Here is an 18,356-nt window from a genome sequence, read left to right as displayed (position 1 = left end):
CAGGCACCCCTATAACCATTTGGCTAATGTTTACTTACTTTCAATAATCCCCTCACAATTTCTGCATTTTCTCTGGAGAATTATCTTAAATCCTTTCAGCTCTTACCTTGTAGTATCTTTGTGATCTAGCTACCCAATTCTTCATACTATGATCTCCCCCATAACTCCTGTTACTGTTTACTTGCTGTCTCTCACAGGGAATAATAACATGATAGAGAGGAAGTAGAGAGGCACCTTAGCTCTGTTTTGTTTGTTAGCTGTAGTTTCTGATGTCCTATAGCCACTCAGAAAACACTGGTGAATTAAACTGTGTTTTTGGAATACTGATTTGAGAGAGCAATGGTGGAAATATAATACAGGTGGACATGCCTACTTTCTTAGTTTCTATTTTCACTTGATGTGGATGATTTAAAAAATCCTGTTGATTATATATTTGTGGAATTATCTTACAATAATACCAAACATGTTCTAACATGTTTTCTCTATTTTCTGTCTCTATACTTCTGTGTTTGAATATATGTGTCCTCATTTTGTTTCACTTATGTTTATATACACATATGTGCATGTGTACACACACATGTATGTGTACATATATAAAAAAATGCAGGTAGCAAACCTGAGCAGAACTGGTTAGATGTGTATGTCCTAGAGGCATATTTCCTGTTTTCAAATATAAGATCCATCAATTTGGAATGAATGTAAAGGATAAGTAGAAAATATACTGTTTAGCACCATCAATTATTAGACAACATATTTGAATTTATTATTAACCATGGATTTAAACTTTCACCACATTGGTGAAATCATTGATGTTTATTCTTTCTATAATTTCTAATTAAACTTTTTATGGTCAACAAGGTAATGAATATTTGTCCCTCTTAGATATTTGTGCCTTCCATCTTATTTATTCTATTACTCCTTTTCATTTCCCATCACAACATTAATAAGAAACTACAAAGCAGTAAGTTTTCCTGCTAGTTTCTATTTTAGGGTCCCTGAGATGATAATTCCTTCTTCTTGACAATAGATTACAGAAACAATTCTCAGAATTGTTTTTTCTCTTGTTATTTTGTATTCAATTCTAACTTGTTATTATTTGGCTTCATAGGCAATATAGTTATTAGAGGAGTAAAGAAATGGTAATGTGCAAAAGTCAGTGTCATCCCCAGGTGACCCATTAACTACTGTTTCTCTCATTACTATGAGAAAGCTAATGTGATTCCAAAACATAAGTCCCATGATAGACTGATTCCTGGCAGTCAATACCTGGTCTCTGAAGTTTCCCTTGGTCACTGTCCAAGCACAATTTGCACTGGTAATTAGTTGCTTTTACTATGCCAAAGTTATGTAACACTCTTTACACAGGGGAAGGTCATGCAATGACAGAAACTTAGTGTGCTGTTCTGATTCCCTGAGGATGCCTATGGCCTCCAGTCATAAGACCAAAGTTTCTACTGTTTATTGTCTTCCATTGTCTACAGAGAGTGTGCTGATGGGATTTGATTTTAGCAGTGGTAGTTGAATCTTGGCTTTCAGACAAGGAAGATTATGAGTTGGTTTATGTATTTCCAGTTTTCTAACAAGCATTATATTTTATTTCATTTATTTTATTGAGATTTCAAAAGCTGGAGTAGAGACAAGACAAAGGAACAAATGATTTTATATAAAGTGAGCATTCTTGCAAACACTGCTCAAGTCTATAAATAAAATTTTCTAACTACCCCAAAAATTCTTAAGTGGTTCTGTTTAATTCTACCCACAGTAAATATTCATCTCTGTATTCACTGACTGGCATAACCTTCTGCACTTATCAGAGAAGCTTCTTTTAGCTACATGCAATGGTTAATACAGAGACTCACAATTGGTCAAAGTGTAGAATGGAGTTCTCAGCCCTAAATGAACATCTCTATCACCCTATCCCCAACCACAGCTCAGGGAAAATTGTGAAAGGAGAAACAGAAATATAGTAATAACCAGAGGTTAGGGAAGAGTGCTGTGAATCAGAGTCTTCTGGACATAACAGGACCCTACTATTAATGAACTCACAGCATCTCTGATTACCTGCACAAATCCTCTATTATGTAAAGCTAGTCATATTCCTACACTGATTGGGAAGTGGCATATGAGTCCTCATTCCTAATGTAGATGCTAATGGAGGTTGACAGCTGCTGGAAGGGGGAGAGTCATTTCTTCGTGGATGTGGCACCTGTTAGGTTACCTCTGTTCTAGTGCATAGCCCCACATACATGAGCATACAGGCAACAATAACTTGACTCAGATACTGAAAAAAGAGCATGAAATTTGCAATGGAGTATGCATGTTGTGGGGAGAGCAATAAAGAGTTTCAGGGGAAGGGCTGGGAGTGTGTATGATTGTATTGTGTGTGTTGACAGTATTCATCAAGGAGCTTATCAAAGAACAAAGAAACATACTTTAAAAAGTAGGAGTGATCTGGGTTATATTAATCATCAGGGAAATGCAAATTAATCTAGCAATTAGTAGCAACAAATGGAAGAGTAAATTGGTTTTAGTAAAGAATCACAAATGACATCTTTGTGCTTTATAGTTTTACTGTACAAGTATGCACTACAAAATACTATAATTCAGTTTTCAAATTTTTTCTTTTTCATTAAGATTTTAAATTTAGAACTTCATGTAATATAGAGTTCCTTTCAAAAATAATTCCTTACTTTATTTGTTGAAAGTCATTTGATTTGCAATTTGAAGTTTTCCAGTTATAGATTCAGTTCAGTTAATGTTAACATTTTAATCACTTTTGCATTTTATTAAATAGAAAGTTGGGTAGAGAAGCCTGTCTAAACACATGTTAAATTCTATTTTTGGTATCAGAGTGGTGCTATGTTCATGAATTAGGAAGCATAATTATGTGTTTTCTTTTACTAGCAGCTATTAACTTTCAACATTAATAGATGCATATATAGATATACATTGATATATTCTAGAATATGTCCCTTTATACATATACACATTTATATTTGTAAAATAAGGTAAAGGAGAAAGATAGAGGCAGAGAGAGAGAGAGAGAGAGAGAGAGAGAGAGAGAGAGAGAGGAGGGAGGGAGGAGGAGAGGAGAGAGAGAGAGAGAGAGAGAGAGAGAGAGAGAGAGAGAGAGAGAGAATATGACATCAACAACACCAATTCTAATCCAACATGTTACACTTCTGGCCTCCCCATGCTTCATATTTGTTTCTGTGCTTTTTCATATATATTTCAGGTCATAACTGTTAAATAACTAAAATTTTCAACGTGGAAAATCTTTCATAGAAGTGGCTCCATAAATAAATACAGTATATAAAAAGATAGCAGTGTGGGTATTTTTTTAAAAGAGAAATAAATTTAAAATAAAATTGAAAATGTGATGATGTAACAGCAAACAACTAACAAACAAAAGGTCATTTGGCAATACAAAGAAGTGAAATATATGTTAAAATACTCATAGAAATAAAGAACGTTCTTTTGTTTACACAAGAACTCTTATGTCTGGATAATTACTTTAATTGCTCTGAAGTCCTGTTGCTTCCTACTCTGGATTCCTTAGGCATCCTTTCTGAATCAAGCTCAGGTGTGATTTTGTTTCTTTAGATTATCTCTGTATGTCACAAATGCAGCATCTCTATTTCATTCAAAAAATAATTATAAAATAAATTACCTGCCAAAGTGTATATCAGAAGCTATTTTTCTCCTTCAGTTTTGGTTATGCTTTTTTATTTAAAATATATTTTGCTGAATGGAAATTTGAAATTGATGGGGATGAGGAAATAGGGGACATCTCCTGTATGAGACAGAAACCTGTGATGAGGGAGGTGCCCAAGAATCAATGGAGGTAATTTAAGTTGTGATTCACTACAGTGGGAATATGAAACCTGAAGAAGCCACCTACTGTAGCCAGGGAGGAACTGCACTGGAACAATAAAGACATCGAACTACCCATAAAACTTGCTTTCTATATATTATTTTGAATATAAAATATTTATTGGATATTTTTTATTTACATTTCAAATGTTAATACCTTTCTCGGTTTCCCTAAGCCCCCATCCTATCCTCCCTTCTTCTATAAGGGTGTTCTCCATTCTGCCTCTCCACCCTGACATTTCCCTACACTGAGGGGGGATGCGGTCCAGCCTTGGCAGGACCAAGGGCCTCCCACTGGTGCCCAACAAGGCCATCCTCTGCTTGCTATATATGCAACTGGAGCTATGGGCCTGTCCATGTGTAGTCTTTCCAAGCTCTGGTTGGTTGGTATTGTTGTTTTTATGGGGTTGCAAGCCCCTTCAGTTCCTTCAATCCTTCAATCTCTAACTCCTTCAGTGGAGAACCTGTTTTCAGTTCAATGGTTGGATGCGAGCATCCACCGCTATATTTGTTATGTCTCTGGCTGAGCCTCTCAGGAGACAGCTATATCAGGTTCCTGTCAGCATGCACTTCTTGGACTCATCAATATTGTCTAGTTTTTGAAGCTGTATATGTGTGGACTGGATTCCCAGGTGGGGCAGGCTGTGAATGGCCATTCTTTCAATCTCTGCTTCAAACTTTGCCTCCATATGTCCTCCTATGAATATTTTTGTTCCCCCTTTTAAGAAGGACTGAAGCATCTGCACTTTGGTCGTCTTTCTTGAGCTTCATGTGGTCTGTGAATTGTATCTTGGGTAATTCAAGCTTAATTTATCCTGTTTACAAAAAAGTCAGGCATGGGTTTGGAGTAGGGACTGAGGGATAAGCCAATCAATAACTGACCCAAATTTTGACCTATCCTATGGGCAAGTACCAATTCCTGACACTATTAATGATACTGTTATACTTGCAGACAGGAGCACATTGTCCTCTGTGAGGCTTCACCCAGCAGCTGACTCAGACAGATATCAGCACCCACAGCTAAACAGTGGATGACACTTGGGGACTCTTATGGAAGAATAAGAGGAAGGATTGCTGCCAAAACAGAATAGGAATTCCACAGGAAGATGAATATAATCAACTAATCTGGATCCTTGATGCTTTCAGAATCTAAACAACCAACCAAAGAGCATACACAGGCTGGACTTAGGCCACCTGTGCACACGTGGCAGATGCACAGCTTGGTTTTCATGTGGGTACCAACAATGGGAATGGGGGCTATCCCCAAAGCGATTGCCTGTGTGTGGGATATGATTTTCTAGCTGGGATGCCTTGTTTGGCTTCAGTGGGAGAGGAGGACATACCTCTGAGACACTTGAAGTACCATGGTAGGGGGATACCCAAGGGTGTCCCACCTGATCAGAGGAGAAGGGGAGGGAGGAGAGAGGAAAGATTGTGGGAGTGGATGACCAGGAGGGAGGCAGTGAGCAGGATGTAAAGTGAATAAATAAAACAATAAAATAATAGCATGTATATATACACACGTTATATATATATGTGTGTGTATATATACACACATATTGTATACATACAAATATATATATATTTGCATCAAGTTGTAGGTGTTTTTCATGTTTTGTTAGTGTTCCCCATGAGACTCTAATGTTTAACACTTCTAGAAGGTCAACAATGATAGGTCAAAGTATGATTTCATCAATCCAACTTGATGACGTAAATGAGTTTATGAGGTTGATTACATAGCACAGCTGAGAGGTTACTTATAGGATTATTTGTAATCCTCAAATATCTATGTCATATATCATGGATGGTGACCACATGGAAGTTGCATCATGGAGTACCACCTTCAATTCACCTTTCACTTCTTGTGTTCTCTAGCATCTCTCAGGACACTTGCAGCTGGAGAAAAAGATGTGCAACTTATAAAATGGCCTAGCTGGAGAAACTTGTAGGTGAGAAAAAACAGCAGGTATGGGAGCATATCTTGTTTTCCCTGCTTAGTTTTACATATCACATGCTTTCTATTTACACTCTACTCTCATGTCAGTGCCCAGAGGGGGACTAGCACAATCACTGATCTCTTCATTCATTTTGGAGGTGTGGACACATTGAACAAATCTCTCTCTTTTTTTATGCTTTGTACTATTAATTTGGCTCTTTAATTGGCTTATTGAGGACAGGTACTGGAACCTGGCTTGTTACTACACATGCTGTGTCCCTTAATTCAAATATTAAACAATACTATCAGAATCCATTTTGTAGGCATTTTGCCAAGTTGTCTTATTTTTTCTAATATTATGTTTTGAATATATAAGACATAATTTGACAAAAATTCAAAATTATATAGAAAGTCATTCTTTCATGAGTTTTCTCTTCTAGGACATTCCCTCTTATTTCTCATTGACAGTGTGCTGCCAGATTCTGGAAAATATAATATTTTTTGAGCAGCTGAACATATTTTAAAAATTATCTTCTTGTCATGGAGAGATGACTTAGTGTTTAAGAGTATGGACTGTTCTTCCAAAGAGCACAGCTTCAGGGAATCTGATGCCTTCTTTTGGGCCCTGTGAGTGAATCTTCACTTATATGTATACAAACACACACACACACACACACACACACACACACACACACACACAAACACACACACACACACACACACAGAGAGAGAGATGCATGTACACGCATAAACATGCAATTAAAAATAAGAAAAATAAAGCTTTAAAAAATAAATAACTCAGCTCTCTGCTCCTCCCTGTTCCAGAGACAGCCGCATCTTCTTGTGCAGTGCCAGCCTCGTCTCATAGACAAGATGGTGAAGGTCGGTGTAAATGGATTTGGCCGTATTGGTCGCCTGGTTACCAGGGCTGCCTTCTCTTCTGACAAAGTGGACATTGTTGCCATCAACGACCCCTTCATTGACCTCAACTACATGGTCTACATGTTCCAGTATGACTCTACCCATGGCAAGTTCAACGGCACAGTCAAGGCTGAGAATGGGAAGCTTGTCATCAACGGGAAGGCCATCACCATCTTCCAGGAGCGAGATCCCGCTAACATCAAATGGGGCGACGCTGGTGCTGAGTATGTCGTGGAGTCTACTGGCGTCTTCACCACCATGGAGAAGGCTGGGGCTCACCTGAAGGGTGGGGCCAAAAGGGTCATCATCTCCGCCCCTTCCGCTGATGCCCCCATGTTTGTGATGGGTGTGAACCACGAGAAATATGACAACTCCCTCAAGATTGTCAGCAATGCTTCCTGCACCACCAACTGCTTAGCCCCCCTGACCAAGGTCATCCATGACAACTTTGGCATCGTGGAAGGGCTCATGACCACAGTCCATGCCATCACTGACACTCAGAAGACTGTGGATGGCCCCTCTGGAAAGCTGTGGCGTGATGGCTGTGGAGCAGCCCAGAACATCATCCCTGCATCCACTGGTGCTGCCAAGGCTGTGGGCAAGGTCATCCCAGAGCTGAACGGGAAGCTCACTGGCATGGCCTTCCGTGTTCCTACCCTTAATGTATCCGTTGTGGATCTGACATGCTGCCTGGAGAAATCTGCCAAGTATGATGACATCAAGAAGGTGGTGAAGCAGGCGTCTAAGGGCCCACTAAGGGGCATCCTGGGCTACACTGAGGACCAGGTTGTCTCCTGCGACTTCAACAGCAACTTCCACTCTTCCACCTTTGATGCTGGGGCTGGCATTGCTCTCAACGACAACTTTGTAAAGTTTATTTCCTGTGATGACAATGAATACTGCTACAGCAACAGGGTGGTGGACCTCATGGCCTACATGGCCTCCAAGGAGTAAGAAACCCTGGACCACACAGCCCAGCAAGGATACTGAGAGCAAGAGAGAGGCCCTCAGTTGCTGAGGAGTCCCCATCCCAACTCAGTCCCCAACACTGAGCATCTCCCTCACAATTCCATCCCAGACCCCATAAAAACAGGAAGGGCCTAGGGAGCCCTCCCTTCTCTCTTGAATACCATCAATAAAGTTCGCTGCACCCTCAAAAAAAATAACTCAGAAAAAGCCCACATAAATAGCTTAAGGATACACCTAGAGAGTTTGTAAACAAAACAAAAAAACAAACAAAACCAAAACCAACAAAAAGCCCCACAAAATTAATTTCAAAAGCAGTCAACTGGAAAAAATGATAGAAACAACAATAGAAGTTAATGAAATGGTGAGATTATGAAGGTAACATCACCTTGGCCCAGTGTTTTTCTTTGCCTACCTGGTCACTTCTTAGTCTTTCTACCACAAAAGACAAATTCAACTTGACAGTGCTTCTGGGGACAACCATGACATTCACTATAGTTTAAATATAAAATGTAGTGTCTGGAGCATGCCACTGAGCTTTGCAAATGAAGCAGATGTAATTAGAAAACTTGAAATCCATTACTAATGTAACCCCCCCAGCACTGATGTAATTATGATGTAAATGAGCTTGAACACCAAAAGAGTTTCTAAGGCGTGAGCCTGTTCTTGGTCTGGCAATTAGTAAAGAACTGAAAACTTTCAACTGGCTTATTCAGCCTGTTGTCATTAACTGTCTTCCATAGATCAACTCACGAGAAACAAACAAATAAGCAAAAACAAATGAAAAGAATCACTGTAAGGAGGACTTGGTTCTGTTAACAGATAAAGATTGACAACTGTTTTCATAATTAATCATAAAAAAGAGAATACATAATTAATAAAACTAGAGATGAATAGTGGGGCATTACAAGAAACATCAAAGAAATTCAGAAAATCATAATTCTACATCTCAAATCACATATTCTACCAAGGTAGAAAACAAAAAGCAAGAACTTAATTTTTATGCACTGCTGATCCACCAAAGATAAACCAAGAGAATACTGATAATTTAAACAGTCCTACAACAAGCAAACAAAAAATTAAATACTAATAAAACATCTACTTCTAACAGCAAAGGTTGTAGATAGACTTACTACAGAATGCTAGAAGACATTTAAAGATAAAATACAACCAGTGCTTCTAAAATTATTTTATAGAAACCAAAGGAATATTTCTAAACTCTTCTAAAGTTAGTATCTCTCTAATACTAAAACTACATAGACAACAAAATAATATGAAGAATAGTAGACATATATGATAAACATAGATGCAACAGATGCAGATACTGACACCCAGTCATTGGATGGAAGTCAAGGATCCTTGTGGTTGAATTAGGGAAAGGCTGGAAGAAATTGAGGAGGAGGGTGATCCCATAGGAAGACCAGCAGTCTCAACTAATCCATACCCCTAAGATCTCTCAGACACTGAGCCACCAGCCAGGCAGGATACAGGAGCTGGTCTGAGGCCCCCAACACATATACAGCAGAGGACTGCCTGGTCTGGCCTCAGTGGGAGAAGACCTGCCTAACCCTTGAGAGACTTGAGGCCTCAGGGAATGGTAAGGCCTGGAGATGGGCAGAAATCCTCTTGGAGACAAGGGGGTAAGGAGGAATGGGATGAGGAATTATGGGAGGGTGATCTGGAGATCTGGAGGGGGTAACAACTGGACTGTAAAAACATAAAAGAAATAAAAATATTCTCAACAGAATACTTGCAAAGGGATATAGAAATACATCCAAAGATTATTTGTAGAGCTGTAGAGAAAGCAGTGGCTGCACTTTCAGTGGACCAGGCTTGATGCCCATTAATAACAAGGAGGTTCACAAACAATGGAAATCCATTTTCAGGATATGCTTTTTCTATGAGCACAAGGTACACAAGTGGTGCACAGACATACATGCAGAAAAAAAAATCCACGCACTTAGAATAAAAATGAAAAAAATCACAATGGTAAAATTGGTTTTATTCCAGATAGGGATGATTCAATATGTACAAATTGATAATTACAGAAAACCATAATTGCTTAATTTTTTTTTCCAAGTTGGTATAAACAATGACTACTTGGAAAGAAGGAAACTCAGTCGAAGACTCTAGGACAAATAATATAATCAGTAAAATACTTGTCTGGTATCTCATAGGCTATCTGTACACTTTTATTTTTACTTAGAGGGATACATTTCTTATTTCAGAGTCATACTTATAATCACCTAAAAGTATGAAAACATAAACAATTTTATTGGGGTATAATTGGCTTCTCAGCACTTTAAATACTATCATGTCTCTACATTAATAGTACCCACTTCAAAAAATAAAACAATTTCTTTCCCTCAGGTTGAGAAAAACACAGATATATTGCCACAATCACAAGTGTTTGAAGGGAGTTGGACATGATCATTTTGCAAATTAGTAATAGTAGATTCCTCAGTGAATTTGCATCTGACTCCCAGCTCCAGAGTTTTGATCAGGTTTATTGGTCTGACCAAACCAATGGTTTGGGTTATTACCCATGGAAAAGGCCTCAAATCTAATCAGAAAGTTGTGGGCTACTCCATAGGAGCAAAGCTATTATTGTACTGGTGGACACATATTGCTTGGTAGGTTATTCATTGCATGCAGATTCCAGAGATAGAAATCACTGATGTCTTTTCATTTCCAGTGCCTTACATAGGACCTTCCAATACCATGATAGTGAATCAGCTCAGAAATATTTCTGTCACTTTGAAACTGATTGTTCTATGTGTTAGAGCCAAAGTATGTTGCAAGAGGGTTGTACCATTCGGTCATGGCGAGCAACAGTTTTGGAAGCCTCTGGAGGCTTTTCTGACCTATAAAATATAGGAAGCCAGAACAGCATAAATTCTTAAAAAAATGTATGTTAGAGGTCTGTTATGTATTAGTGAATGGATTAAGTACAAATGCATGAATTAAACAGTGAATTTGTGCTCATGGTACTTGGGGAGATGACATTTAAAATTTTACATAAATGTTAACAAATATAGAATGAAATTTCAGTCCTTATGGCTGAGGCAACTTAGAAAAAAAAACATCAGGCTTCATTGGTAAACTTTATTATGATATTATGCTCATTAAGTAGAATAAGAATATGTACAGAGTTTACTGTTATTTCATACACAGCTTATTACATTTGTCTGAACTCTTCTTAATTATTTAACATTTTTGTAGATATCAATGTTAACCAAAAATAATGATGTTACAACTTGGCAAGGGGTAAGTTACAAGTTTGGGGAATGTGGTGATACATAGAATTATATTCAAATAAAGTTTACTAAGTTATGATTCACAGAGAAAAACATGTAAGCTTGGTAAATAGACACTGTTCTACTTTATTGATGACATAAGAGAATGGGTTGAATAATATTTCTGTATGAAGGATCAATCATATTTTTTTTATCAATCATATTTTTACTGTAGGTGAATAACTCACAATGTTGTGGTGGCTGATTATAATGTGTTATGTTCTTTGAAGTACATTAAACCTATACTGGAAGTGGGGGTGGTAAAATATTGAATATAAATAGACTTTCTGGCTTGAAACTTATTCTGTGGAGTCAGTCTCTATTATTTGTATTTATTTCAGGTTTCTGGATATTAGAACTTTCCTTGGAAATCCCTGTAGGTGTTTATGAACCTTTTCATAGCATTTTTCATCTCTTTATTTCTCAGTGTATAAATGGCTGGATTTAGGAGAGGTGTAAAAACAGAGTAAAATACAGCAAGAAATTTGTCCAACCAGGTGATATTGAGGGGCCACACATAGATAAAGATGCAGGGTACAAAAAAGATCATCACCACAGTAATGTGGGCAGTGCATGTCGACAGTGCCTTAGATGCCCCAGCTTTAGAGCTTTGGTGAACAGTGATAAGGATATATGTATAAGATATGAGCAACAGAATAAAACAGGTTACACCTACAACCCCACAGTCAGCATACATTAAAATATCCAAATTATGAGAATCCATACATGCTAGCTTGATTACCAGTGGCATGTCACAGAAGAAACTATCGATTTCCTTGGGACTACAAAAGGGCAGCTCTACAATCACTACCAGGTGACTCAAGGCATGCACAATGCCAATTGTCCAGGAAGTCAGCACCAACCCAGTGCATCTCTTCAGGTTCATGATGGTGAAGTAATGGAGTGGTTTGCAGATGGCCACATAGCGATCATAAGCCATCACCACCAACAGCACCATCTCTCCTGCAGCGATGCAATGGGCAAAGAAGACCTGACACATGCAGCCTGAAAAGGAAATGGTCTTGTTTTCTCTGAAAAAGTCTGTGATCATCTTAGGAGTAGTTACTGAGGAAAGCCACATATCAACAAAAGACAGGTTGGCCAACAAGAAGTACATAGGGGAATGAAGATGGGGGTCAAAGGTTATTAAGACCATGATGACAATATTTCCCGATACAATGAGCAGATAAAGCATCAAAAACATCATGAAGAGTAAGGCCTGAATATTCTGTGAGTGGGCAAGTCCCAAAAGCACAAATTCTGATACCAGGGACTGATTACCTCTATCCATTTTACTCATGTGTCTTCAGAAACAAGCTTCTGGGAAAGAGAGATCAATTAGAGGCAAGTAGAAAATGACTTAGCTAATTGAATATGACATTCACAATGAAAGTTAACATCTACACCTGAAATAGAAAAGCACAAATGGAAGACAAGTCTGTGCCAGCTTTGAGAAACATCAGTGCCCAATGTGAAAGCTAATGAGCCAAGAGCAACTCTCCAAAAGGTGTGATTGTTATACACATGCTCTATTAGGAAATTCCTTTTGCAGTAGAGAGTAAGGAAGCAAAACAGCAACTTGAAAGCCTAAAGATGTGCGTGTTTTACCAGTGAGTTTCTGGATATTAATCTCACCAGCAGTCATAACAAATTGTAACAGAAATGAGACTTATACTTTGAATAAGTATAAACTTTTGACTTGATATGAATTACATTAAATTTCAGTATAAAAGTTCTGATAGGATCTTGCCATTTTGTCAACATCATGTATAATGACTCCATTGATCATCAGTAATTTCTCTGACATCATTGAATTTAAAGGTTCACTTAAATCTGTAGAGTAGATGTAGATGTTTCATCCTTATTCTTGTAGCTATGCTATATAGAACTCCATACATGAAATATATGATTTGAGCCTGGGATGTAAAAACCAGAATTACAATATCTTATTAACAAACTTATCATAGGATTTATTTATTCATCTAAACTGCCAATTGAGCTACCACTGCCTATTCATATAGAAGTGATAATGAATGTAGAAGGCATCATATTCAAATTGAATTATGAAAGCTAACTGAACCCTAATGAAAGCTTAGAATCCTTACACTGAAATATTTTAGTTTCCTGACATGAATGATATGTTATTTATCATTCTTCTGTCATGTTTTCTCATTATGACACTTACCTATTGATCATCTATATTGTTTTAAAAAAGAAAATAAATTACTTGAACTAATAAGCAGAGGATGCCTTTGACTGTTGACCCTGGATGAATGTAATGCTGAACTTTTTGTGAATAGCAGTTATTCACATCAAAGGCCAGGCTTTGTGTAGATAGTGATCTGTAATTAACACTCAAGCTGGATGGTGGGAAATCATTGCTTATTTTCTTCATCTTCAGTAATTTTCCTGGTGTTTTCAATGTTTAGGTCTCATTCGTTTTTTTCTCTGAAATCTCTGTAGTGAGAGAAACAGAGCAAGTGAATTATCAATCTCTCTTATTATCATTAAAGTTATATTCACCTTCCCTTTTTGAGGACTCCAAAGAGTAAGAATGAAAAGTATACTCCAAAGGCATTAGGTAATACGTCTATTTGCTATAGAAGCATGATAGGAAACTTGTGTGCTACATAAATATGTGAAATTTCTGGAGAATACCAGATTCTCTAAGGAAAATACAATGCTATTTCACAAAACACAACTGTGAAGCTTGAAATTTTTGATAATTTTCTGAATGCTACCTCTAAATGAGATTTTACCCTGAAAATTTCCAGGATAGCTTTCAAAAACTCATTTTTGTATCTTCTTATACAATTTACTTAGATGATGGAAATTTAGTATTTCTTCATGTATTTAAGATAAAAATATGCCTCTAGGCACACATGTAGCAGACAGTGGCATTGTCTAGCATCAACAGGAGGAAAAGTCCTTAGTCCTGTGAAGGCTCATTTTCACAATGTAGGGGAATGCCAGGGTTTTGAGGTGGGAGTGGGTGGGTGTGGGTGGGAGCATCCTCATGGAAGCAGGGGGAGGGGGAAGGGGATAACATTTGAAATGTAATGCATGAAATATCCAAGAAAAATAAAATAAAAAAGATAAAAATTTGCTGCAAGATGATCATACACATTCTTAGAATGCAATTGCCCAATAAAAATGTATCAGTTTGGATATTAAGTTTTATATTGACATTACTCAGAATCATGGAGTAATTATCATATTATTCTATCAATATTAGCAGAGTAGATTTTTAGGACGCACATACAGAGAAATCAGCAATATTTTCTAGTATTTGTAGTAAAATGATCCATAAGATTGTCTCCTTTAAACTTTGTGTACATCTTAAAGTAATTTTGCTTATATTTAGACAATCAGATGAACTTTGTTTCAGATTATACACTTACACTTACAATTACACTTACACACACACACACACACACACACACGCACACACACACACACACACACACACACACACAAACATAGGCATGCAACCCAACCCCCATATATCACTTTAAAAGCACCTACAGTACAATACAAAAGGGTATTATTAATGAGTATAATTATGTATAATCTGATTACAGTGTGTAATTATGAATTGATTCACAAGTTCTTACCAAATATAAATATTGACATTATTACAGAGTTTAAAACTTTGATACCAAATCAATCTGCATAGAAAAAATATTTAATGAGAGAAAATAATAGTTGGTTTAAATGCTACTAAAAGGACAATTTGGCATGTTTCTACCAACTTTTTAAATATCACTCACCTAAATTATGAGAATAGCCACCAAGTTAAAGAATTCCAGATGAAGTAATAGAACATTGTACTGTATCTACACCCTCTAAGGGTGTGCCTTTTGGTGGTAGGAGACTCATATTAATCTACAGAAAATTCTGGTGGTTCAAAAGATAGTGAAGCCATTTAGTTGGCTTCTAAAATTGACATACTAAAAACATGCTCAAGTCCATATATAATGAAATTAACAGAAAAGATACCTATAAATATTTCAAGCAATGCCTTAGAGTTTGGGGGAGATAAGATGACTTACCAAACTCATATTTCCTCCTTGATCACATTTTCTTTCTTCTGATGTGTTCTCATGAAGATGTCCATTTCACGCAGATGTATTGTCTTGAAGCACCTCTTTTAAGCTTCACCTATGTTCACTGCCTAAAGTTGTCCCATGGGTGAAATGATTTGCTCTGTTTCTTGAACAAAATGAGAACCCTGAAATTAATTATCTTGAATATCTCTTAGGGATTTCACTGTTAAGAATGATACCAAGTGCTACTACTTACTTGTGAAATTATAGAGAGATTCTTATTAGTCCATAAATGACAACATTTGTACATTTTTTAAAAAAATTCACTTGGCCAATAAGAACCAAGGAGTTTTGTGATATTGTGATATATTTCTATGCCTATATCATCTAAGTGAATAAAATTGTTTTATAGATACAAGAGGCTAGGTGCTGAACAGTATGAGATATGATAAGATAGAGTTATGTTGCGAATATAGTTTTCTAGTGCATGAGACAAGATTGTGTTAAATTGGCACACAACCCTGGTTACTTGGTTAATGCATTTCAGTCTGATATGTGACTCTATATGATGATGGCAGGTATGAATTGGGTGCCAAGTTATAAAAACCACATTAGAATTTTAAATTTTTATTTTTAAAATTATGTAGTATGCATCTTTTTGTGAGTCCTGCTTTGATTATGGAAGTCAGAGTAGAACTTTGTAAAGTTGCTTCTCTTCTTCCACTTATCAAGTGCTCTGAGACTGAACTCAGGTTAACAGACTTGCATAAGCAAACCCTTTTCTCTTACAAGATATCTTCTCATACTCCCCCGTTATGTTTAAGGAAAAAAGACATAGATACACATTTTAAATATCTTTGTTCTTATTTTTAATTTAAAATAACTCTGCAAGAATAAAATAAAAAAGATACAGGTGACATTTGAAGGTACAATTTATGAAATTTTGATATGTACCATCAGCCATCAAGAAATATTCTCATGTAAGCTTTAAATCTTTGAGGAAAAAGACTGAACCCCCAGTGAACGTGATGGTTGAGGGGAGGTCAGTAATGGGGGAAGGATGGGGAGGGGAACACCCATATAAAAGTGGAGGTGCAGGGATTAGGGGGATGTTGGCTTGGAAACCTGGAAAGGGAATAACAATTGAAATGTAAATAAGGAATACCCAATTTAATAAAGGTGGAGGGAAAAATGCCATGAAAATCTCCAAAAAAAGAGAACTACTGCTACTACTGAGGCCATGATTCTGAGAGGGAATGAGATGCGGTGGGCCAGGGAATGATTGGAGAAGAAAGACACTGGAGGGATTGTGGGAAAGAAAAGGTAATGAGGAAGTGATATATTTGCATCATAATTAAAGTAAAAATATTGAGAAAAACTATGCAGGGATGGATGATATAAACTATGAAAATCAACCAATTAATCCACCATATAAACAAACAGAATGAAGAAAAATAAACCACATGATCATCTCAGGTGCTGATAAAGTCTTTAAAAAAAATTGACCACTATTTCCTGATAAAAGTCTTGGATAGATTTGGGATACAAGAGACATACCTAAATATAATAAAGGTAATTTACTGCAGGCCAATATCCAAAATCACATTAAATGAAAAGAAACACAAAGCTAAAATTAGAAACAAGGTAAGATTGCCTATTTTCTCCATATTTACTCAATATTGTAACTGAAGTTCTAGCTAGAACAATAAGACAACTTAAGTAGATCAAACAGATAGAAATTGGAAATGAAGAAGTCAAAGTGTTATTTTTGGCAGATGATATAATACATAAGTGACTCTGAAGGTTCTACCCTGGAACCCCTATAGTGAATAAATGCCTTCAGTGAAGTGGCTGAATACAAGATTAACTTTTAAAAAAATTAGTATCTTTTCTATATTCAAATGACGAATGGGCTGAGAAAGAAATCACAAAAATTCCACTCTTCCTAGTAGGCACAAATAATATAAAACATTATGGGGTAACTCTAACCAATCAAGTCTTTGAAGAAAGAAATTAAAGAAAATATCAGAGAATGGAAAGACTCTTTATGCTCATGGTTTGATAGTATCAACACAAAAAAGAGGCCATCTTACCAAAATCAATCTACAGATTCAAGGCAATCCACACCAAAATGCCAACCCAATATTTTACAGATATTGAAAGGACAATACATGACTTCATATGGAGAAAAAAATGATCACAGATAGCTACAGCAATCCTGTACGATAAAAGAATTCTGAGGTATCATCATCCATGCTTTTAAGCTATACTACATAGTAATAGTAATAAAACCCATATGGTATTAGCATAAATACAGTCAGGCTGATTTGTGAAATCAAATTAAAGACCCAGACATAAATCCATACACATATGGACACCCAATTTTTGGTAAAACCAGAAAAAACAAATAGAAAAAGGAAAATGTTGTCAGGAAATGGTGCTGTTCTAACTGAATGTCTGCATGTAGAATAATGCATATAGATAAATATCTATCCTCCTGAACAAAACTCAAATCCAAGTGGATCAAACACCATAACATAAAACCAGATACAGTGAACCAGGTAGAAAACAAAGTGCAAATAACCTTGAACATATTGCCACATGAGCCAATATTCTGAACAGATCACTGATAACACAGGCCGTAACATCAATAATTAATAAATGGGATCTCCTGAAATGGAAGCATTTCTATAAGACAAATAATACTGTTAATAGGACAAAACAGAAGTTTACAGAATAGGAAAAGATTTTTTACCAAATTCTCCTATGACAGAATATATTAAGAGACTAGACATCAACAAACTAAATAATCCAGCTAAAAGTTAGGTACATATCTAAACAGAATTCTCAGCAGGGGAAACTCAAATAGCTGAGAAGCACTAGAAGAAATATACAAAGTCCTTAGACATTAGGGAAATGCAAACCAAAATGACTCTGAGATTCTATCTTTTTTTTAAACAAATTTTATAATATTTATTTAATGTATATGAGTATATTGTAGCTATCTTCAGACACACCAGTAGAGGGCATCAGATACCATTAGAGATGGTTGTGAGCCACCATGTGGTTGCTGGGATTTGAACTCAGGACCTCTGTAAGAGTAGTCAGTGCTCTTAACCACTGAGCCATCACTCTAGCCCTGAGATCTTACACTTGTCAGATATACTGAGCTAAAAAGACATAAGTGACGGTCATGCTGGTGAGGATGTGGATCAAGGAGAAGATTCCTTCATTGCTGGTAAGAATGCAAATTTGTGTAACCAGTATAGAAATCAATATTCCATTTATTTAGAAAATTTTGAATCAATCTATCTCAAG

General features: G+C 36.7%; 2 protein-coding genes across 2 annotated transcripts; one reads left to right on the top strand and one right to left on the bottom strand.

Moving 5' to 3' along the window:
- The first annotated feature begins 6,629 nt into the window (after positions 1-6,629).
- On the top strand, positions 6,630-7,687 carry LOC116900560 (glyceraldehyde-3-phosphate dehydrogenase-like). The gene has a single exon (XM_032902285.1). The coding sequence runs from the start codon at positions 6,683-6,685 to the stop codon at positions 7,682-7,684; it is 1,002 nt and encodes a 333-aa protein (XP_032758176.1). The 5' UTR covers positions 6,630-6,682; the 3' UTR covers positions 7,685-7,687.
- Positions 7,688-11,344: 3,657 nt separating this feature from the next.
- LOC116900559 (olfactory receptor 4K13-like) lies at positions 11,345-12,292 on the bottom strand. Its single transcript, XM_032902284.1, has one exon. The coding sequence runs from the start codon at positions 12,290-12,292 to the stop codon at positions 11,345-11,347; it is 948 nt and encodes a 315-aa protein (XP_032758175.1).
- Between the last annotated feature and the right edge of the window lie 6,064 nt (positions 12,293-18,356).

This window comes from Rattus rattus, chromosome 5, assembly GCF_011064425.1.
Source record: "Rattus rattus isolate New Zealand chromosome 5, Rrattus_CSIRO_v1, whole genome shotgun sequence".
NCBI lineage: Eukaryota > Metazoa > Chordata > Mammalia > Rodentia > Muridae > Rattus > Rattus rattus.
This window is presented reverse-complemented; position numbering and strand designations above follow the sequence as displayed.